The 23,376-nt window shown below is 39.4% G+C and overlaps 1 protein-coding gene across 2 annotated transcripts; it reads left to right on the forward strand.

Moving 5' to 3' along the window:
* Positions 1–12,731: 12,731 nt before the first annotated feature.
* On the forward strand, positions 12,732–22,378 carry LOC145496462 (uncharacterized). Of its 2 annotated transcripts, XM_081476131.1 has the most exons (7): positions 12,732–13,076; positions 13,795–14,725; positions 15,179–15,244; positions 16,164–16,229; positions 17,048–17,113; positions 17,929–17,994; positions 18,860–22,378. In XM_081476131.1, exons 1-7 carry the CDS (start codon positions 13,071–13,073, stop codon positions 19,183–19,185), a joined length of 1,527 nt encoding a protein of 508 aa, XP_081332257.1. In that variant the 5' UTR covers positions 12,732–13,070; the 3' UTR covers positions 19,186–22,378. The 2 variants fall into 2 exon arrangements, with proteins under 2 accessions (XP_081332257.1, XP_081332265.1); XM_081476139.1 differs by lacking the exon at positions 17,048–17,113.
* Positions 22,379–23,376: the final 998 nt, after the last annotated feature.

The following is a 23,376-nucleotide window of genomic DNA, read 5'->3' on the forward strand; positions in this document are numbered from 1 at the left end:
GGGAACTTTATTGTTGAATAAAAATAATTGTGGTTGAAGTTGAACAAATATTGTTGTTGAATGAAATTATTTTTGGTTGAAGTTGAACAAATATTTTTGTTGAATGAAAATAATCTGGGTTGAAGTTGAACAAATATTTTTGTTGAATGAAATTATTTTTGGTTGAAGTTGAACAAATATTTTTGTTGAATGAAAATAATCTGGGTTGAAGTTGAACAAATATTTTTGTTGAATGAAATTATTTTTGGTTGAAGTTGAACAAATATTTTTGTTGAATGATATTATTTTTGGTTGAAGTTGAACAAATATTTTTGTTGAATGAAAATAATTTGGGTTGAAGTTGAAAGAAAATGCGTATCGTTGAATATAAATATAAAATGTTGAATATAAATATATGTTGTTGAACATAAATATAAGTTGTTGAATATGAAGGTCCAAGTTGTTGAATTTTGCAACATTTGGCTAACCATACTCGTCCTCCTTTTTTGCGCCTTGGACAAAAGAACGCCCATACACTGTTAAGAGCTCTTTCCATTTGCGTGGTGTGAACTTTCTGTCAAATGGAACAGCACAACTTTTCAACAACTGAAATGAGATGGGATGAGAATGCACCAATTGACAGCATATGAAACCTTGAACTGGAACCATTCCGTATTCCATCAAGGTCAGGAGCTGTGCGAGAAAAGCAAATGGTACCTCGGTTTTTCGATCGTTCTGGTTAAAACGTCAAAGAGGAATACCTCTGAATGTATTCCATTTTTTCCGAAACTTTTCCACTGGATGTTAGCAGAGGTGGCCTGGGAACCTGCACGTCTGCCACCATCAATCCTCGAATTAGCGCCTCCCCTCAAATAAGCGCCCCCTTCGAATAAGCACCCCTCTTATAAGCCAAAATTTAAAATAAGCGCCTCTACTCGAATAAGCACCCGTTCCCTCCCCCTGGTTTATGGAAGAGTGCTAAGACAACAAAGGATGTATAGTTTTGGTCGTGTTCAATCACAAGCAAGTGAATATCGACTCATTCAAGCACTGCACATTGACCGTCGCAGCGGATGGTAGTGAAGATCTGCTGATCAGTCATTGCCTTAAGCTCAACCAACCTTATTCAGCAGGCCTAGACCGGCTAAAGGGGTTATATTTCGTAGTTCTTAATTCAAGAGAGACAGGATCCTTCTGAGGAACTGACACATACATATATTTAAAAAAAAAAGCGATCATACATGACCACGATTTGGGACAAATTAAATAAGCGACCCCTCGAATAAGCGTCCCGCGTTTTCTTCTAAATTTGAAATAAGCGCGCCGGGCGCTAATTCGAGGATTTACGGTATGTGTCAGTGCTCTGTACTACGCTCTGCACTATCTGAGATTGTCTAACTTACGTTGGATACCCCTCAACACTGCCCTTCTCCAAGGCAGACTTTTCTTTGTAACTATTCAAAGGTTTTGCCTCTACATTGAAACCTGTACTAAGCGGACCCCTATTAAGCGGACACCCTCTATAAGCATACACCAGTGAGTATCCCAACTGTGTCCGCTTAATACAAGTTTCACTGTAGCTGATATCTTGTAAATTGCTCTTGACGTCCTTTTGCAAAATAAATAATAATATAGTTATCACTTGTACGTTACTTGTAGCCTTAATCGAGCAAAATCATGCACAAAACACTCCTACACATGACTATGACTCCAAGTCACTGACCGTTGGTTGCATATTTAGGAAGGTGGCTGATTAATCCGATGCGATCACGGAACTGTCTGCCGCAATTGTGCACTGGTTAGAGGAGCTAGCAGCTCTTGCTTTCCGTGCCGCCCATGGCTCAGTCATGGCTCTGCGACACTGTTCAGCTGACTTGGCTCCTTTACTAACCAGGCTGCGCCATGATGGTCGGTTTGAGGCAATTCCCAGGCATCGACAAGAATTTGTAAGCTCTTTAAGGTGGTCTTGAGATTGTCTGTGAAGCGAAGCTTAGGTCGTCCGACTTGACGCGTGCCATCTGCCAGTTCGCCATACAAAAGCATCTTGAGCACAGTACATGTCCAGGCCATCTAGGAGGGTGTGTATGCTGGGCATGTTGATGCGAGAGAAGATCTCTGTGTCAGGGATTCGCCCCCGCCATTTGATTATTATCAGCTTACGGAGACGGGTTGTGTGGAAGTGGTTCAGCTGTATAGTGGGTCTGCTGCAAACAGTCCAGGAGTAAAGAAAAGTAGTGATGACCTCAGCCTAATAGACCTTGAACTTGGTACTGAGGCTGATGCCCCTTTGCTCCCAGGTGTTGGTTTGAGGCCTTTCAAAGGCGCTGTTGGCCTTGCCGATTTTGCACTTGCCTTCGTCATTGATGTCGGCTTCGTGAGATAGGGTGTTTCCTAAGTTTCTTGCTTTGTCCACATTGTTTAGCCCCTCACCATTCACTCTGATGTTGAGTTTTGTACGTGGGACTTGCCGGGGCAACATTGGTGCATGACTTCGGTTTTTTAGGCACTGATGGTGAGGCCGAAATTCTCACCTGCCCCAGAGAGCCTGTCGCTTCTGTCGCTTTGATGACCGTCTCTTTCACCTTAGTTACTGCTAACAGTCGACGCTGACTGAAGAGCTTCAATCCGTCCTGTAGCTGGTGAAGGAGCCATGCTTTCGTCATTTCAGTCTCCCGGGATCTGTTGCAAACCACCAATTACACTGCAATTTAATATATTTGCATCTGGAGGAATACAATGAGCTGTTTACAGAAAACACACAGTCTCGTACAATAAGGAGTTCCCTCTCTGTTGATCTGTTTTGCATTGAGTTTTATTGAATTTTAGTTGCGACTTAAAATTTGTTATGTCAGTGTATGTTTAATAGATCATACTCGTTTTCTCGGTATGGGACTGAAACTAGCTTGCAACTGAGGCTAATGCGGGGATGTAAATGTTAGTTATCTCTTTTTAATGATATTCTCCGCACTCCATTGCAAGCTAGTTCCAGTCCAATACCGAGAATACGAATATGGCATAGGTTCGCTATAATGGATATCTCTTTTTAATGGGGCCCCTCCGAAATTTTTTCGCTGAGAACTATACGTAAAATTCATATATTTTACGTTGGTCGATACTGGATAATCTGTTTGTTTGTCAGGGTAGGGGCGGGGGAGGGGAAAAGTTGAGGTTCTCTCCTGGGATGTTCGGTGTTTTATATTTATCATATGGGTGTGTTTTGGTTGTAAATAAATTTTTCCCTTGGTTTTTTCAATTGCGATTTTTTGTATACAGAATCCAAAGGACATGACTGCAAATGGGATCAACAAGTGCAGAATATACCTAACTTTCAATCATTATTAAAGGAGCTCAAGATAGATCTGGACACGCGGAGAAAAAGTGATGGGGACTATCGATCCTTAGCAGGGATATTTGAGAAAGACCAGAGATATATTCACTATTTGAAAGACAAACCAAGTCCTACAGAAGAGGAGTTGCTGCTTGACTGCCGACCAACTCTCCGTAAACTTCACCAGTCACTGTTGAGTGAGAACGTGGGCCGGAAAGATGTCGCTGAAAGATTATACATTTGGGTTAGTGAGCGCGGCTCAGAGTGTGACAGAGGGATTACAGGTAGTACTGCGTTAGCTTAGTTCTGTGTATCTCACCCCGGGAGGGGGGGGGGAATTACTCCCTTATATGGGCTCTATATGAAGGTGAATTAATCAACATGACACGAGGTGGGACAAAGAAAAATTCTGAGTCCCCGACAGGAATCGAACCCATGACCTCCCGAACACCGGGCGGGCGTTCTATCCACTGAGCTACGAGAACTCATGGAGAGCAAGGTCATTTAACTGAGTTCATATATGATAGGTGTCCTGCATACTGCTAGGATCAACGCTATCGAATTCATCGTGAGTAGTGATAAGTTAATAAAGATGGTGAATTTTAAGCTCGGTAATGAAATGTGAAGGTGAATTAATCAACATGACACGATCGTGGGACAAAGAAAAATTCTGAGTCCCCGACAGGAATCGAACCCATGACCTCCCGAACACCGGGCGGGCGCTCTATCCACTGAGCTCTATTCACTCTTAGTACATAATAATTTTTTAACTGAAGTTTTATTAACTCATTTAAATAAGTACTGAAAAAAAAAACCACTTGCTAGGGCTGAAGTTTATAATGTGACTAGTTATTCTTGTACAGATAATCCTGAATTGATGCCACTGAACTCCATCTGTGAACACACGGATTCAGGCTGAGCTTCTCCTCAAGGTATTAGTTAATCAAAATACACACAATCAGTCAGACCATAGTGTTCCTTTAAGTTAATTGTCTGTAACAAAGAGGTGTATACAGATGTGAAGCAGTGTCTGTAAAACAGCCTGGGTTCAACTGTGTAAATGTTTCAACTGATAGATAATTGTGGCAGATACTCTCTCACAGACACCAGGTGTCCAGGAACAATGAGACTGAAAGGAGACTTTAATTTGAAGGACAGTTAACTTGAACCTGCAAATTTCAGTTAGCTCCCTCTCTTGGGTCCAGGACATAAGTCTGTGTTTAATTATTATTGTCAACAGACGTTGAATCACTACATTTTTGAATCAGTGTTATTTTGCAGGTGACATGCATGCATTGAAATATGTTGATCTCCAAAATTTATTGTAATAGCGTTGCATCATCATATTATCATTAAAAATAACCTTGAATAATAAGTTGTGGTAAAGATGTCCATACACGCAGGCATTTTTGGTGTCCAATTTTTTTGGGTTCTATTAATGACCTGAAGATGTGCAAAACATTTTTTACTTTTTTTACAACATTCAATTACGCATGTCTGCAAGAGGGGAGAGAGACATCTCATTTTCTTTACCGAATATTTTTAAGTATCATTCATAATCTGTCTTTTGCAGACATATTAACAACTGAAGTGCCTCCATTGTCTGCGCAGATAGCAATTTAACAACTGAGGAGCATGAAGAGTGTGGCAAGGAAGTTTGCGAACCAAGTGCAGATAACAACTTAACAACTAAAGAGCTTAAAGAGTGTGGCAAGGACGTTTGCAAACCAATTGCAGCAGACGTCATTCCTGCGGGTAAAATTTTCAAACGCACACACAGCACAAATTTTTGGTACTACTTGTTAAATTTTTTGGGTCAGTGTTATTATACCCTCGATTTCCAGCCGTTTTGTGAGCCCGCGTTCCTTGCCCCACACCAGTTGGGAGGAGGATGAACAACCGCACTCCCAATACGGCTGGAAATCGAGCTCAGTGTTATTGTTACCTAATGTATTGCCAAAATTGTGTACACTGAGCAAGGTCCCTATTTCAGAGATCTAGAGATGGGGGAATCAAAGGCACAGAAAATGTTTGAGAAATACACGATAAAAGCCAGTTTGCTAATTTACTCATCAAAACAATTTTCAGATTGTCGCATCTCAGAGATGGAGCAGTTACACGACGATGAAGGTAATCTGATGTTATTCATCATTAAAATGAATGCGCTCAGAAATCCCACTCGTAAAACATGGTGCAGCGTTGGACAACTTCTACAAGTCAGCTCTGAGGATTTGGACTTGATAGAGACTGATTGTATGGCAGGGAGAAGTCCTACAGAAAGCCTGCTGGCAAAAATTAAAAAATTATGAGAAGGAACCCACAGTGGGGGAGTTTGTTAAAGCCCTTACTATTTGTGGTAGACACCATGTGGCAGATCTCATCTGCAATTGGCCATGGGCAAAATACTTTGGACCAATTCATTCACAGTGAGAACCTATGTGATATGGTTCAGTAAACAGTAGCCAGAGGCAATGAAGTTCAAGTTGGTGAAATAAATCTTTCAACAGAAAGTTGATGGTGACACAACTAAAGAAGTTTGGCAAAGCACATCTGGTTACAAAATCCCAGGATGAAGCCCAGAAAAACTCCTATCATGACACCTTTTTTGCTCTTACGGACTGAAGCTACATCCCTTGAGTCGAAACTACAAGGAAGTGTTTTGAAATCATTCCCGCTATAACGGACTCCCGCTTTACACTTTATATTGTCCTCAACTAAAATTTTGTCCACTCTCGTATTGAACGACAAAATTATTTGGAAATCTTGGAATAATTGTAGAAGCATATTTTGGGATAGCTTGGGATATCATATGACGACACTCGCGCCATTCGCTAGCTATTTTAATTCATAGCATATGATTGTAATTTTGTAGTAAACGTTTCTTAATAGCAGAGCCAGTTTAAGGTGGCTCAAAGCAGTTTCCAGCAGTTAGATTTTGATAGGTCATTATTACCACTCTTTATCACTTGATGCTACGATCATGATATCAAAAAACTGCCCAATCATTGGTGAACACGCTGTTATCATTTTCGTGACACAATAGGTTACCATAGCAACATTATGACCTGCTAAAAACACTCCTAATTACAACTTTAGATGCTTATAATTCAAAAACGGCACGGTGAAATTTTGTTATTTTATCAAATTTTAATAAGAATGATAAGACGCAACTTTTGGCAAAGTTTGAAAAACTCCGTACATAGGGTTGAGAGCCACCTTAAAGTTTTGAAAATTTAAGGTGGCTCTGAAAGTTCTTTCAATGCGCTGGACAGTTAGAATTTTTGTTCCTCTTTCCTTACTAATTACGCTCCGAAAATCCAGGCGCAAGTTTCTGCATATTTGATTAACTATTAAAACTAAACCTCCAATGTTACTACGTCTTTTAAATTGACCAATCAGGTGTCTTCCCTAAAATAGCTTCGCAGTTTGACCACGCGCTAAAATTAGAGTGAAAAAGATTATTATTGGACGAGGTCCATGTATGGGGGATGTGTTCTCTCAGATCTAGACTACGAGTAGTCCCTCTTTCGCTTAGTCCGTCGTGGGTGACGCGAAAGAAAACCGCGAGAAAAAAATGGCCGCGCGGCCATTTTTTTCTCGCGGTTTTCTTTCGCGCCTTTTTTTCTTTCTTTCACGCACGACGGACTAAGCGAAAGAGGGATTACTCAGAGTCTATCTCAGATCATATTCTCTTAACTTCTGCTGTTCACAGATAAAGTTTATGAATATGTAATGTAGTGCTTAAATACAAGCCATCGTAATGAATAGATGATTCTGTCCAGAGACGTACACATCTATTGTAGCCTCCGCACGATATTAAAGAATTCCTGAACTAGTTCGGTCTGATTCCTTGTACGAGACAGTCCTAAAATCTTTTTGGTGACATAATTACTAGTTTTTACATTATTTGACCTGTATTGTATGATTATGTATCAAAGTAAATCTGTTCTTTAAATAATTGAAAGAAAACTGGAAACTTTCCAGATATAGCAGTATACGTTATATGCGACACTTCAGCTAGGGTCATTTTCCTCACACCCCACTATTGCGGACTCTGTCTATTACAGACAACAAATGACGATCCCGAGCGTGTCTGCTACAACGAGAGTTGATTGTAGTAAGTTTCTGGAAATTGCTAGGATGCTTTTTCATGCGCGCAATATATGTAACCAGAACTTTCTACTGTCACGCTAAGGAATTGTGCATTCTCCCGGCTGATGAAATTAAGATGTAATGCTACACAAAAAACTGCGTTGTGATAATAATGATAATAATAATAATAATAATAATAACAATAACGATAACGATAACGATAACGATAATGATAATGATAATAATAACTTTATTTACTCGTACATTTACAGTTTTGTTTTTTTGAATCAGGGAAATGTAAAGACAAAGAAAAAAGTGTACTATATGAGTCTGGAGACTGAAGTAACCAAGGGTTTTCTAGTCAGCCTCCAGTTATTATGTTTCTATGGAGATTTAAGAGAAAAAAAGCTATTAAGAGAATGAGATATGTACATAAAATTGGAAAAAAAGGAGCATATAGAAATATTACTAGTTTTCAGATTGTTGTTCAGACAGTAAATAAAGTTTCAGATGTTTTGAGAAGTTGAAGGTATTGAGATCTTTAAGATGAGGAGGGATTTTGTCCCAGAGAATAGTCGCTGTATAAGCAATTGTTTGCTTGTTTGTGAGGTTCTAAAACAAACATTCTGGAATATGTACAAGCTAATTTTATGTAAGGACTCTGCTGGCTGCATAGCGTGGACTCAGTCTGGACTCTCTTTTCGTCCACCTGGGTTCAACCCCTACATAGGGTCGGAAGAAAGCAAAGTTTACGGAACTTGATTGCAAACACTGGCGTTTTTCTTTGAGCGCACGGAGATTACTGAAGCTTTGTGAATTTTTTTCAGTGGTGAAGCTTAAATTGTGAGCCAAAGTTAGTTTGAAAGTAGATTAAAATTGTATCGTATAGAATTCGCTTCCTTGTAACTGTAACTTTTCGACGTATTGTTAAATAAATTAGTTGATGTCATAAGACTGCTCTGTGGTACAGTAAAAACCCGCATACTAATTTTAATAACTTAATAATTATATCATTTTCAAGAACCTGTTTGGCTAAGTGTTGCAGAAGAACCTGTTTTCCTTAAGAAACTGTTTTAGCCTAAAATGTTTAACCTAAACAGGTTCTTGTTGTATGAAATTCACTGAAAACTTAAAATCCATAAATCAAGTAAAACAAACTTTAAAGGGCAATGAAAATGAACCAATTAAATCCCTTGCAATGCTATTTTCCGATACATGTGTGTAGATATTCATACACTACTATAACTGAACAAATTGAGTACCAGTAGCCTCTCTTCAGTTAGTGAGGCGATAACAGTCACCACAGTCAAATCCCCACTAACGGCCATCTCTCCACAACGGCAACGGCCATCAAGGCGTGTCCCAACTTCCAAAATAACCTCTTAAAGACGGACAGTTAATCAAGGACTGACAAACTGTATATACAAAACCCCATTTTTTTATTTCAAACGGTCAGGAAACGTGATCGGTACCGCGCGTCCTTGGTCTCTGTATGTCTTCATTTCTTATTGCTTCATTTTGATTTTGTTACGTGTTTATATGCTGCAATAAGCATTTTTTAAAAATAAAAATGTTGCGCCCCACGAAAAATCAAGTATCATATAACACCCCTACCTCCCCAGAACGGCCACCTCTCTACAACAGAAATCTGTCCACAAGGTGGTCGTTATTGAAGGGTGCGACTGCACTATCTAACAATATCAATTAAGTTTTGAGTTTCATAATGTCTTCACACTGTATTGGACAGCACGGTACAGTCCACTTTCACTATATACTATGATACCCTAGTCTCCTTCACAGCCGTTATTTGGTTCGTCACGCAACGCCTCCCCTGATTTATGGCTATTTAGGGGTGGACCATTTCACTTTTGAGGGCGGTGCGCGTGATTTCATACAGGCACAATTTTTTTTTTTAACCAATTAGTGCACTAGGAAAATTTTTTCTCGGGATGTGCGCATACATGTTTATTTTACTCCGTATAACATATTTTTGTCGGCTCACTGAATATGCGTGAATTTTTTTCTGCAGTGGACGTCGCGTGCAAGAATTTTTTGGTATAAGTATGCCTGCAGGATATTTTCCATCATCATCCATCTCCCTCTCAAAAGTCAAATGGTCTACTCCTTGGGTGGTTTTAATTCCACTCTTGGTCCCACTTCTTTTTCCTCCATGAAAGGATATATGGAAGACAGTGGCGGATCCAGACCTTGAGCTGGGGGCGGGGGGCGAGGGGCGGTTTTTTGTTTGTTTGTTTGTTTGTTTTTTTGCATGCCCCGCCGACTTTTCTTCTGCGATTTTTTTAATACCCAAAGCAACGGGGGCCCGCGCCCCCCCGGGCCTCCCCAAGTTCCGCCACTGGATAAAACCACCTAAATGGTGGTAAACAGGCCTAAATTAAAAATCTCGCAAGTAAGATGGAAACCCTCATCTGAAGAGAGGTAAGTTTAGTTTTATTCAAATACACGTTCATGTATTTTTTAGTCTTAAGAATAGAATCGTTTTTCTCATAGCAAATCCTTATATTTCGACTGTTGCGTAATCTCAGTATATTCCGTGCTTGGGCTTCCAGTACGCCAATAAGCTTCGGCCAGACAGAATTTTCTCATCGCAAGATTAGAATGGTTGCCTCTAGCAAAAATAAATAACGTTACTGGGGAGACTGACAGTAGTTTATAATATTGTACAACGGAGTAACAGGTTTCTCGTCTACATAGAAAGTTTGAAAAAACGAAACATATTCTGGACAAAATGTCGCACTGTAGTCTATCACGTGTGAGAGCAAAAGACAGTGGCCAAATTTAACAAGCACGTATCAAGATGCTAAAGTTCGCTCTGACTGGGTGGTTTTCAGGATTCTCACGTAAGGTCATCCAAGGTCGATGAATGGATGATTAGCAAAGCACATAGCTCAAAATAGAAACAAGAGTTCTTGATTTTGAAATTTATTTCACATGTTCAATAAATTGTGATAACGTCGATAAAGCCTGGTTCTCATATGCCGCCTACCTACTTGCAACGTAGTCGCCGGTTGCAAGTGCAAGTGCAACGTTCGGCGATCTGTTCCAGTGGGTCCCCGGCCCATCGGCGATGGATCGCCGACGTACTCAAATTGGCGTGAAATGCAAATCGAATTGGCGCAATTTTCGACAATTTCATCTGTAAAGAATGGGATTGTGGGAAAAAATCGAGTTATTACGTCATACGTTGGGTCCGCAGATGGTCCAGATGGTGTTCACATAAAATATTTTCATCGCCGACAATCGCCGACGACTGCCGCCTCGCTTCAACTTCGCAGGCAAGCCGGTCACAGTGATATGTGTATCCCCGTGATATGTGTATCCCCGCACACATATCACTAGTGATATGTGTATCCCCTCCAAAATGGCGACCAGTGATATGTGTATCCCCCACCCCCTCCCCTCTACTTTAAATAGCAATATCATCCTTGAAAGCGCTCTCGTCGTCCGGTCGCTTACTGGACGAACGACTAACCCAAACAGACTTAAAACACAAATCTCAATTTTTGTAGTTGAAAAAGCTTACGTATCTGCTGCTGGAATTGTGTTCTTGATCCTAACTGGTTTTCTGCGAGCAGGATATAATGAATTTAAAGTTGAACACCAAATGGATCTAGATATATTTCAATTCGAGTTTCGCGGGACGGGATTTCTAGGACGATATTAATTGCGCGGTGCATTCTCAACCCTCGAGTAACGCATATTCTCCACTGTTCATCGCCTTGGTTGCATCTGAATTTAAATTATTCGTGGAGTGAAACACGTATCACTGCTTCGACTCGCTCGCCATAAAATGATTAGTGGCACTCGTGTATCCCCTGCACCCGCTTTTCAGTTCGACTTTTTGTAAGATATGTTAAGTCTCAAGCTGTATACATTGCTACACTGCGAATATTGCGAGCAAGTTTCATAATAACCGACGTTTATTCTTCGGCAGTTAGCCTAGATAACGGCTGTCTTCAGGGTTTACACATATCACCGCGCCATCAGTGTAATAATTAGAGATATGTGTATCCCCTACACGCGATTTCAGTTTAGATATTTAGACATTCGAGTTGCAAACTCCGCAAACCTCAACCTGGGTATAAACGCCGTCGCGAGTAAGCAGCCAGCACGTTTCGGCAATAATTGGCCCTTTTCTTCGATCAGGTAGATGGCCAATCTAACGGCTGTGTTTAGGGAATACACACTGAGATCACTGCGCCATGAAATAATTAGTGATATGTGTATCTATCCGCTGTTCGAAGTTTTAGTCACATATACGATCGAGTCGGTTGGAACTCAACCAAACTCGAGAAATCTTAATGTGCTCCGTTGGGCGCGAATTCATTTCTGGTTTCTCCTACTCTTTACAGCGCTCGTTGGAAGCTCGCAGCCGAGTCGCCATTTCGTTCGTTGAATGCCCAGGCGCGTATCAGTGTTTTGTGTATCCCCACGGGGGATACACATATCACTAGTGATATGTGTGCGGGGATACACATATCACGGGGATACACATATCACGGGGATACACATATCACGGGGATACACATATCACTGTGACCGGCGGTAAATGCCTGGGACAGATTATGATTCGGCGATAAACGTTCGCAAATGTCCAAGGTAGGTCGGCGGCATATGAAAACCCGACTTAACCCTTTTATCACAATAAAACTATTGACCATGAAATCGATTAAATACATATAGGAATTGTGTAGTAATACTTATACAGTGGAAACTCGATTTAACGAACCTCTACATAACGAAGTCCTCGGTATAGCGAACGATATTCTTCCCCCCAGCGATAGTAAAATGTATGGAAAAGAACGTCGCTACAGCGGAACTTCGTTACATAACATGTTATGCCAGTTCCTTGGACCTTAGTTATGTCGAGGTTCCACTGCAGTCAATTCCAATAACATTATTGTCTCCGTGGGTGACTTCCTGATGAGCAAGGCTTATTTTTAGCGAGTAGCTTTCATAACAAATGACACGCAGTTTTCCTTCTATATATAGCCTCATACGAACTTTGGACCACGTCCTACTTGTGTGTATTACGTCATTAAAAAGGACGATTCTAGATAGACTTCTCCCTTTTTTTTATTGGTCTTAAGTGAAAAACCTAAAATGTCCTTGATTGTAAACAGAAAAAGTGTCCATTGATTTTTTTTCATAAAATAAATACATGAAAAAAAAATCCTTGAAGGCTTAATTTTGAGAGTTAAAAATGCGAACGTGTCAACAGTCACGAAATCACTGAGACGGAAAATTATTCAGGTAAACTTTAATTGTGCTATCTGAACTTGGCAACAAGGTATGTCGTCAGTGATGATGATTTGATGACTGGTAACAGTAGGGGAATCCCCGAACTCAGAAACGTGATCAACAAAATTGATATAAACATTCCAGTCATACTTCACATCAAGTCAGAAATTTCGATCACGTAGATGCATGGGCTTAAACTTACGTGTTTTGCTGAGTTTGCACTTTAAATTTTCCGCTAAGTTTGCGGTCGTTGTAGACTCTTTTAAACTTTTGCTGTTACATGATTCTGGTATTTTAAGTTGGTTGCTCTATAGCGTTTGACTTAACTTTATATTACAACAGTCGTTCATTTATACAGCAACCTGCGTGCTGAAGGCAAATGTAATGTGGGCTGTAAATTGAACAAGACATGAAGGTAAGAAAATTTTTTTACCTTTTTTCCCCCTTGTTGTTCGATCGTCTTAACTTCGAAATCATCGATTAACACTGTAAAAAATAACCATTTAATGGTAGAATTTGTAAACTTCTCATTGTATAGGCGCTACCCGATATATGAAAGCTAGATTTAACTCCAAACGTCTCAAATTCTAAGGGCTTAATCTCGTAGAGTTGATCGAGGACTTCAACTAATGCAGAATATCGAAATCAGAAAGTTAATATAAGCATCTTAATCTTAGGCCTTCATCTAGCGGAGTCGATCGAGGACGTCTCTCTTCAAACAGAATATCGAATTAGAAAACGTAAATATAACCCACGCTGCAGTAACCCAAATCTAGTCTTGTTGCTTTACATGGAGTTGCCAAGACCCAAGGAGGAAAATTCGTTGCTCCTTTTCAGACCATGCGATGATACTCTCGAGAATTCTTGCTTTCAAATTTTCAAATAGCCGCGTATGTATGAATGAATAATTTTTAGATAGACAAAAGAATTCTCTGAAGAATGTCACGTTGTCTGTAATGAGAAGCTATAAAATACTGTACTTCTATATGTATTAATGTCTGCATGTATGGCGGCATGTATATGTAACAGGCTTATTGGTCAAATTAACTAGCTAGGAGGACTTACTGAGTTTCACATTAACTACTACAGTTTTTAATCCTGCAAATATTAATTCCTCGCGTTTTCCATTTTAGGAAATTGTTCTGCTTGTGGTTTTACTATCATGGTTACAATTATCTGCAGAAGGAAAGCCCCGACCAGCACGTTGTTCACAGACATCAGAAATTGAACTCTATGACCCCACTGATCCAGGAGTTAAGACTATGTGCAGAATATGTCCTGAGTGTCCCGAAGGTCAAGGATTGACCCCACAGTGTGGTAGCAGGGTTCGAAACGACACCAAAATAGAATGTATTCAATGCCAGGCAAATGTGTCATACTCCAACAGCCATGGCATAGAAAGTTGCAAGGCTTGCCATGAATGTGGTTTAAAGAATGTGATTCAGCACTGCTCACCGGACAAAAACCGCATTTGTGGAACGGAGTGTCCCCAAGGATATTTTCTTGATGACAATCACATCTGCCAGGAATGCTACTTTTGCTGTGGCAGTGTCAGTGAAGCTCAAAGACGTCAAGGGTGCAAAGACATTGGAATGAGCAGGGACCGGCAATGTGAAAAAACTGAGCAAAATCAGCGCTGTTGGGAGGCCTTGAAAAAAGTGACTACTAAGCCAACACGTCCAAAACCTACTGCTGACACTGCCCCACATGGTCACGATACAATGACTAAAAAACATTTTCAACCCCAAGGTCATGATAATGCTACCAGTATAGCACATCTTCCAACCAAATCATTAACTGGATCAAAAAGTACGCAAGGTGGAAGTACACCTATCACAAGTCACATGGGGAAAGTGGCAGTGTCACCCACAAATGGCGATTTCAGAAGTGCAACACGAAGAACAAAAAGAGAGAATAGGCAGAAGGAACATGGACCTGTATCTATAGGAACTGTTATGGGCGGGGTAGTTTCGGTTATTGTCATTATTTCGGCATTTGTCCTAGTAACCTCAAAAAAAGGAATTAGGAAGCACTTTTCAAGGACAAATAACTCAGAAACAGCAGGTGAGATATAAAACTCATAAATCAGCCTACATGCATGTATGGTATGTATTTAATTAATTAAGCTATATTTGAGCATCCAACCGACAGTTACAACAGTTGCAACAGTTGCAACCCTCTGAAAGTAACAAATGTAACGAAAGTAACTACTACTTACTTGTGTAATCCTGTCTGTGCTAAGTATCCTTGTCACCAAGGAATGACAATGCTCTCTCTCAGATGACCACTGTTGAATCTGGCGCCAAAAGTCAATCCAGCCTCTGTCATTTCTCTGATTTCTTTTCACTGAAATGACGGAAGATGGATGGACTTTGAGTCAGATTCAATGATTCTACCAAATTCAAGTTAAAGGGTGTTTTTCTAAAACTTTCTAGCCTTGATGGTAGATGTCTGAAGTACAGTGAACTTGATAATACGGAATCACAACTTTTCACATGTATTTGACTTTTCTTGCAGATTCTACTGAATGGATACCACTGTCAACCCGTGAACCTACTGATTCAGGCAGGACATCTTCTATAGGTTTGTTTAGTCAAAGTTGCGTCCTTTTTATTTCACCAAACAAATTGGCACTGAGTCAAAGTCTGGATCACTCAGGATGGTAAATGCATGAAAATATCCACCCCATAACAATTAGGCCCCATTATAAGTGGTGTCAAAATTGTCCATATTAAGCAGGAATCTGTATAAACCATATGTTGATAGTCACCTTATCTGTAAAAGGTCAAGCCTCTTTGGGCATTCATGAGAGAAAGCACCTGCAACTGGCAGTCAGACAATATCTATCCTTAATTAGTAGAATTCTACTAGTATACTAATGCAAATGCTGTAATCTGATTGGCTGACCCATTGAACACTATCAGCCATTAGTGTGCAGTGGCTGGAGGTCAACTAGGAAACGGCAACATTTTTTCCATTTTTCCAAGGTTTTGGAGGAAAATTTTGATGCAAATGGATAATTAAATTCCTGAGAAGTCAAAATGAAGAACATTTTCGGTTTCTTGACATTTAAAAAGGTCGCAATTATTGAAGAAAACTGATGTGTGCGCACACAACTTCAATTTTAAATGACAATTCAATCCGAGCGACCTTTCTCAGGTGCAAAGTTTAATAATACATCAAGAAATAATTGGAAACCATTATTTGAAGTAAATTTTAGTAAGAATTCTACTAAAACAATTAGATTATTCACTCTCGATTTCTATGAGGTGTTAGTTGATTCAGCCTTCGGCCTCATCAACTATCACTTTATAGAAATCTCGAGCTCATAATCTAATTGTTAATTATGACATCAGCCTGTCCAGAATCTGGTCAGGGGTGCTGACTGCCCAATTTGCTTCTTGTTATTTATGAAGTGCATGTGACTATGCACACAATTATTGCTTATCATATGCTGCACATTTCTTTTAGTATCTAAAAATGCAATAATAATCTTTCACAGACAACTTAACAAATGAAGTGTCTGCCGAAGAAATTGAAGAACCAAATACAGAAAACATTCCAGCAGGTATGGTAGTCTTTACGTGTAATATCAGTAAGAGAATTGAAGCAACTATATGAGCGGTCATGCTCAGGACAAATGTCAAGTAAAAATGAATTTATAGCCTTAACCCACAAATCTTGCAATAGTCCAGACTTATTCAGTTCATCCATCAGATGCACTGTCAGACCAGTATTCCAATACTGAATATTTAAGCCAGCATTCGTTTGTGGTTCCTGTTCACATGGTACCACAGAATTTGGTCATTTCATATTGTTTTGTGGACAACCAAGAATTGTACCAAGTTTAGACCCATTGTTCTGCTACATAAGGGCATTTAACCCTTATTTAGTGACATTTTAATACGTTTCAATTTTACTAGTTATCAAAGTTATTAAAATCACAAAACTTATCCCCACAGGTAAGTTAAACTTTCTTAAGTTTTGTAACATAGATGGTAAATGCATGAAAATATCCACACCATCACAATTAAGGCAAAATATAAACTTCTTACACAAGAATGATTGTGTTCATGTATAAGTGGTGTCAAAATTGTCCATATTAATTAAGCAGGTATCTGTATAAACCTTATGTTGATAGTCACCTTATTGGTAAAAGGTCAACCCCCTTCAGGCATTCATGAGAGAAAGCACCTGCAACTGGCAGTCAGAGAATATCTATCCTTAATTATGACATCAGCCTGTCCAGAATCTGGTCAGGAGTGCTGACTGCCCAATTTGCTTCTTGTTATTTATGAGGTGCCTGCGACTATGCACACAATTATAGCTTATCATATGCTATACATTTCTTTTAGTATCTAAAACTACAATCATAATCTTTTACAGACAACTTAACAAGTGCAGTGCCTGCCGCAGAAATTGAAGAACCAAATACAGAAAACATTCCAGCAGGTATGGTAGTCTTTACGTGTAATATCAGTAAGAGAGCTTATATAAAGCAACTATTTGAGTGGTCATGCTCAGGACAAATGTCAAGTAAAAATGAATTTATAGCCTTAACCCACAAATCTTGCAGTAGTCCAGACTTATTCATTTCGTCCATCAGATGCACTGTCAGACCTATCCCAAGGCTGAATATTTAAGCCAGCATTCATTTGTGGTTCCTGTTCAGATGGTACCACAGAATTTGGTCATTTCATATTGTTTTGTGGACAACCAAGAATTGTACCAAGTTTGGCCCCAGTGGTCTGCTACATAAGGGCATTTAACCCTTATTTAGTGACATTTTAACACATTTCAATTTTAATAGTTATCAAAGTTATTAAAATCACAAAACTTATCCCCACAGGTAATTTAAACTTTCTAATTTTGTAACATAGATGGTAAATGCATGAAAATATCTACACCATTACAAGGCAAAATATAAACTTCTTACACAAGAATGATTGTGTTCATGTATAAGTGGTGTCAAAATTGTCCATATTAATTAAGCAGGTATCTGTATAAACCTTATGTTGATAGTCACCTTATTGGTAAAAGGTCAAGCCCCTTCAGGCATTCACGAGAGAAAGCACCTGCAACTGGCAGTCAGAGAATATCTATCCTTAATTATGACATCAGCCTGTCCAGAATCTGGTCAGGAGTGCTGACCGCCCAATTTGCTTCTTGTTATTTATGAGGTGCCTGTGACTATGCACACAATTATAGCTTATCATATGCTATACATTTCTTTTAGTATCTAAAACTACAATCATAATCTTTTACAGACAACTTAACAAGTGCAGTGTCTGCCGAAGTAATTGAAGAACCAAATACAGAAAACATTCCAGCAGGTATGGTAGTCTTTACGTGTAATATCAGCAAGAGAGTTAAAGCGACTATTTAAGTGGTTGATGCTCAGGACAAATGTCAAAAAAAAATGAATTTATAGCCTTAACCCACAAATCTTGCAATAGCTAGTCCAGACTCATTCTGTTTGGCCATCAGATGCACTGTCAGACCTATCCCAAGGCTGAATATTTAAGCCAGCATTCATTTGTGGTTCCTGTTCAGACGGTAACACAGAATTTCGTCAATTTTAATAGTTATCAAAGGTATTAAAATCACAAAACTTATTGCCACAGGTAATTTAAACTTTCTAGTTTCGCAACATGATGTATGCAATTCTAAAAATTAATTACCCTTACTTATTGATTATGACACTTGATCAACTCAAGGTTCAGTTATCTTGTTTTTTTGTTTTTCCATCAAATTGCAATTATTTCTAGAAACTACCAATAGAGTAGTGGGAGGCGCGTTGGCCTCATGGTTAGTGCGCTCGTCTCCGGATCGAGCGGTCCGGGTTCGAGCCCTGGCCGGGGACATTGTGTTGTGTTCTCGGGCAAGACACTTTACTCTCACAGTGCCTTTCTCCACCCAGGTGTATAAATGGGTACCGGCGAACTTAATGCTGGGGATAACCCTGCGATGGACTAGCATCCCATCCAGGGGGGAGTAAAAATACTCCTAGTCGCTTCATGCTACAGAAACCGGGATAAGCTGACCGGCCTGATGGGCCACTTGGCTTGTATGCAGACTTTACCTACCTTACCAATAGAGTATGGAGGGCTCAAAAGTCCATTGCATCCTTGAGAACTTCATAGCAGAAATAAATTAAGAGTATTATCCAACTAAATGTTTCTTTTTCTTGGCATTCAGATTGCCGTGTCTCTGAAATGGAACAGCTGCATGATAATAAAGGTGAGCCAATGCTCTTCTATGTTCAACGCAAGCTTGATGTCGTAGGCAATCCAGACCGAAAAACGTGGCGCAGTGTTGGATATGCTATGAACATCAGTTCTGATGATTTGGACTTGATAGAAACTGGTTACAAAGCTGATAGAAGTCCTACAGAAAGCCTTTTGGCAAAATTTAAAACTTTTACCCCGGAAACCACAATGAGGGAGTTTGTCAAGGCCCTTGTTATTTGTCAAAGGAATGATGTGGCACGCTACATCTGCAACTGGCCATGGGAGAAACGTTGAAAATCAGTAGAAAGTGAGAACCCATTTGAAATGGTTCATCAACCTGCCAGCTGAGAGAATGAGGTTGAAGTTGGCTAACAACTCAAGCAACTCTACATTCAAAAACATTGCAGAATGAAGGCCTAAACAAAATGATGCCTATGCTGGGATGGAACCAGCATCATAAGCTTCTAGGAACCATGCTCCTACTGGAGATGAGCACTCGGCCAGGATGAGGTGGACCAATATCAGAAACTGATAAGGGCAAACACAGGCAAGCTTCAGGCACTGGAAGAAGGCCAATATAGCAAGCTTTCAGCAACTTGAAAATCTATTAGATCTGATAAATGCAGAATGAAAATAAGTAATCCAAGTGAGCTGAAATGGGCAGCAACAGTTGTATGTTTTCATCACTGGAGAGAAAGAAAATAAAGCAGAGAGGGCCCATGTAATTATGTGAGGTTTCTGTGAATAATGGATTCAAATCAATGGTAGATTTCAACCCTGAGAACTGGAGACAGTCACTGAAAAAGTGAATTGACAGGGAGCTGAAACCCATGACTTTTCCGATAAAACTACTGCATCATTGCTTGATGAACCCACCAGTTCTAGAATCAGGATGATATAAACCATCCTGTTGCAAAATTATGTCAAAGAAAAACGGTACGACAAAAAATCTACAGCTGAGAGAATGAGGTTGAAGTTGGCTAACAACTCAAGCAACTCTACATTCAAAAACATTGCAGAATGAAGGCCTAAACAAAATGATGCCTATGCTGGGATGGAACCAGCATCATAAGCTTCTAGGAACCATGCTCCTACTGGAGATGAGCACTCGGCCAGGATGAGGTGGACCAATATCAGAAACTGATAAGGGGGCAAACACAGGAAGGATGAGGTGGACCAATATCAGAAACTGATAAGGGCAAACACAGGAATTAGCTTCAGGCACTGGAAGAAGGCCAATATAGCAAGCTTTCAGCAACTTGAAAATCTATTAGATCTGATAAATGCAGAATGAAAATAAGTAATCCAAGTGAGCTGAAATGGGCAGCAACAGTTGTATGTTTTCATCACTGGAGAGAAAGAAAATAAAGCAGAGAGGGCCCATGTAATTATGTGAGGTTTCTGTGAATAATGGATTCAAATCAATGGTAGATTTCAACCCTGAGAACTGGAGACAGTCACTGAAAAAGTGAATTGACAGGGAGCTGAAACCCATGACTTTTCCGATAAAACTACTGCATCATTGCTTGATGAACCCACCAGTTCTAGAATCAGGATGATATAAACCATCCTGTTGCAAAATTATGTCAAAGAAAAACGGTACGACAAAAAATCTACAAAAACAACAAAAAAAGGGGCTGGAGAAAACAAGATCATATTACAGTACTAAACTTCTCATTATAAATTAATATGTGAGCCATGGTAAAGAAAACCCAGTCTGTAATTTCACTGGAATTCAACTCAGCGATACTGATTACTTTACTACTGAAACACTTAACACAGTGTTTTGAGTCAGTCGATAACCATGTTATTTCCTACTGGTACAAAGCATTTACAGGATAATAATTAATGCAAAAAATGGTCTTTAAGCATGTTAGTTAAAATATAATTTTAGTCTCTTGAACTGCTGTAAAATTGTCAAGGTCAGCACAGTTTTTTAGCTTGAATTATTTATTAGCTTGAAAATTGGATAACATTTTATTCTTGGTTTGGTAGTTGGTAAGCTAATAACACACTGAACTTGCCTTGCAATAACAATGTTTTTGTCATTTTGTAATTTTATGGCTTATAGTAACTGACATAATAATATACATAAAAAATTACTCAATTCTGATTAGCTGAGAGCAGTGCAGTTCAAGTACATACATATATACATACATACATACAAACTTTATTGATGCTCCCTAAGTGGGTTTTTCAGCTCAATACAATTACAATTACAAATTTAAACTTAAACTAGACGCTTTGCTGCATGTACCCAGGCAGTCGTTATACTGAGAAGCAATAGCTATATTGCAATTGAGCTAAATGTTCTGCATTTGAAGTTGTACGAAATTCAATTGAATTGATGTGCTTAAGCTATTCTGCTTTTCATTGCATTTCTTGGAATCAATTAATAGCTTATTACTCGTTTGCAAGTCTTTAGGGTGTGAAATGAGTCAAGGTCTTTATATCAACCTATAAACGTTTCAGTCTATTTTCCTTAGCCTTTGTCGTTATTTGCGTTTCTCGAGCAAGCGAGACATTTTGAATTTCATAGTTATGGTGATGCATGACATAGACCTACGAACGCGGTTGTCGAAATCATGTACTTATCTCGTAATTTTTAGCCCATTTAGAAGTTGAAGTATTAGGAAAAGTGCTTATGTAAATGCCTGTTTGTTCAGTACAGATAATCAGTCCCCTAGATAGCCAAAGTAAGTTCCAGATGTTTACAATATTTTCTGGCCGCAAACTAGGCGTACCACAGAGGTACACCAACATGGCGATTCCATACTGGTCTCTGTAAATTTGTGGAAAATATTTTGACGAATATCTGAGCTCGGGAAAATGCACAGACTTAAAAATTCGAGGAGTGTCATCTTTATTAATTTCCTATAACATCACAATTTCTTGATTTTATCCACTAAATGGTTTTCGAATAAATTTTTTGCGTCAGGATTGCGTGACAGTGCAAGCCAAGAATAGATCGTTTTCACGTAACGTCATCACTTTCTAAAATCCAAAACGAAAGAGCCACAAGGTACAAGAGGCGGTATATTTATATCTGTTTACAATTTTACAGCTCAATAGCTTGCTTCGTTTGGAATCCAGAGCATTTTGAATTTCAGGGTTATGGAGGTGCGTGACACAAGGCTATGATCGAGTTTGTCGAAAAATATATACTTATCCCATGATTTTGAGCCCTTTTAGAAGTTAAAGTATTAGGAAAAGTGCTTATGTAAATGCTTGTTTGATCAGTACTGATAATCAGTCGCCTAGATAGCCAAAGTAAGTTCCAGATGTTTACACTATTTTCCGGCCGCCATATTGGTGTACCACGGAGGTACACCAACATGGCGTTTTCATACTGGGCTCTAAATATCGGCGAAACATTTCGACGAATATCTGAAATTTGGGGAAACGCACAGGCCCAAAACTTGGAGAAGTGGCTTATTTAGTTATCTTCTATAACATCATAATTTCATAGCTTTTCCCACTGAATGGTTTTCGATTTATTTTTTTATTGCGTGACAGTGAAAACAATCCATTGTTTTGCTGGGGTCAACATACATTAGTTTCTTTCAGCTTAAATGTACAATAATTCGCTACATGAGTTTCACTCTTGTTAAGACACATAACTCTGTTACAAGCAAATCACGAGAGAATATCGTTTAGTTCGAGATTTTACCTTTATTATATTTCACGAAGTTTCTCAGAGCATTTTACTTAGGTGTACTCGAAGAGATGAATTCGTAAACAAATTCTCTAACCTTTCTGCTCTTGTTGCTTAGACGTTCTTGAGCGCGTGCTGGGATTCTGCTTGGTTCACGATCACCTCTAAAAATACGAAGACGCTTCTGAAGATGCCTTTTACTAGTATCAAGTTGAAGAGTTGATAGCCCCGGTTGATGGCCCCTTTGGTATAACCTCTACTAACTATCGTATAACATGATTCATGATTCACTCAAAATGTTCGCTCGTAAATTGATCTCTCGTAAGGCTTTCAGCGACCCGTTCCGAAAACGCTTAACGTCCTTTAGTGTTGGTCTACCTTGAACGGTGTGTTCGTTTGTACGTGATTTCATCGCCCTAGAAATCATGGAATCCGTGCTAAACTTTTCTCGACGACAACCTCTGGAAATTCCATGTGCTCATTCTCGTCCCCAGTGCTACTCGTCTTAAAATGTCGTTGACGAGTAGCTCTTGACGCACCAAAATATTCGAATTTTTTCATTGGCTGACAAAAAATGAATGCGCAGCAGAAATGAAAATTACAAAGCTCTACGTATGCCATTTTACTTCCGGCCCGGATGGCGGCACCTTCGCTCAGTTGACACAGGCGCGCTTTACGAAAAAACAAATGGTGACCTTTCCCGATCGATCCGAAGGAATCGTTAAAGTTTCCACGTAACCAAAGGAGTACGTCGCCTGCAACGATGTCATTCACGATCGTAATCATCGTCCTTTGTTGTAGCAGCGGAGAAGGTGGGAAGAAACGTTTAG

The sequence above is a fragment of the Orbicella franksi genome, chromosome 1, assembly GCF_964199315.1.
Source record: "Orbicella franksi chromosome 1, jaOrbFran1.1, whole genome shotgun sequence".
Taxonomy (NCBI): domain Eukaryota; kingdom Metazoa; phylum Cnidaria; class Anthozoa; order Scleractinia; family Merulinidae; genus Orbicella; species Orbicella franksi.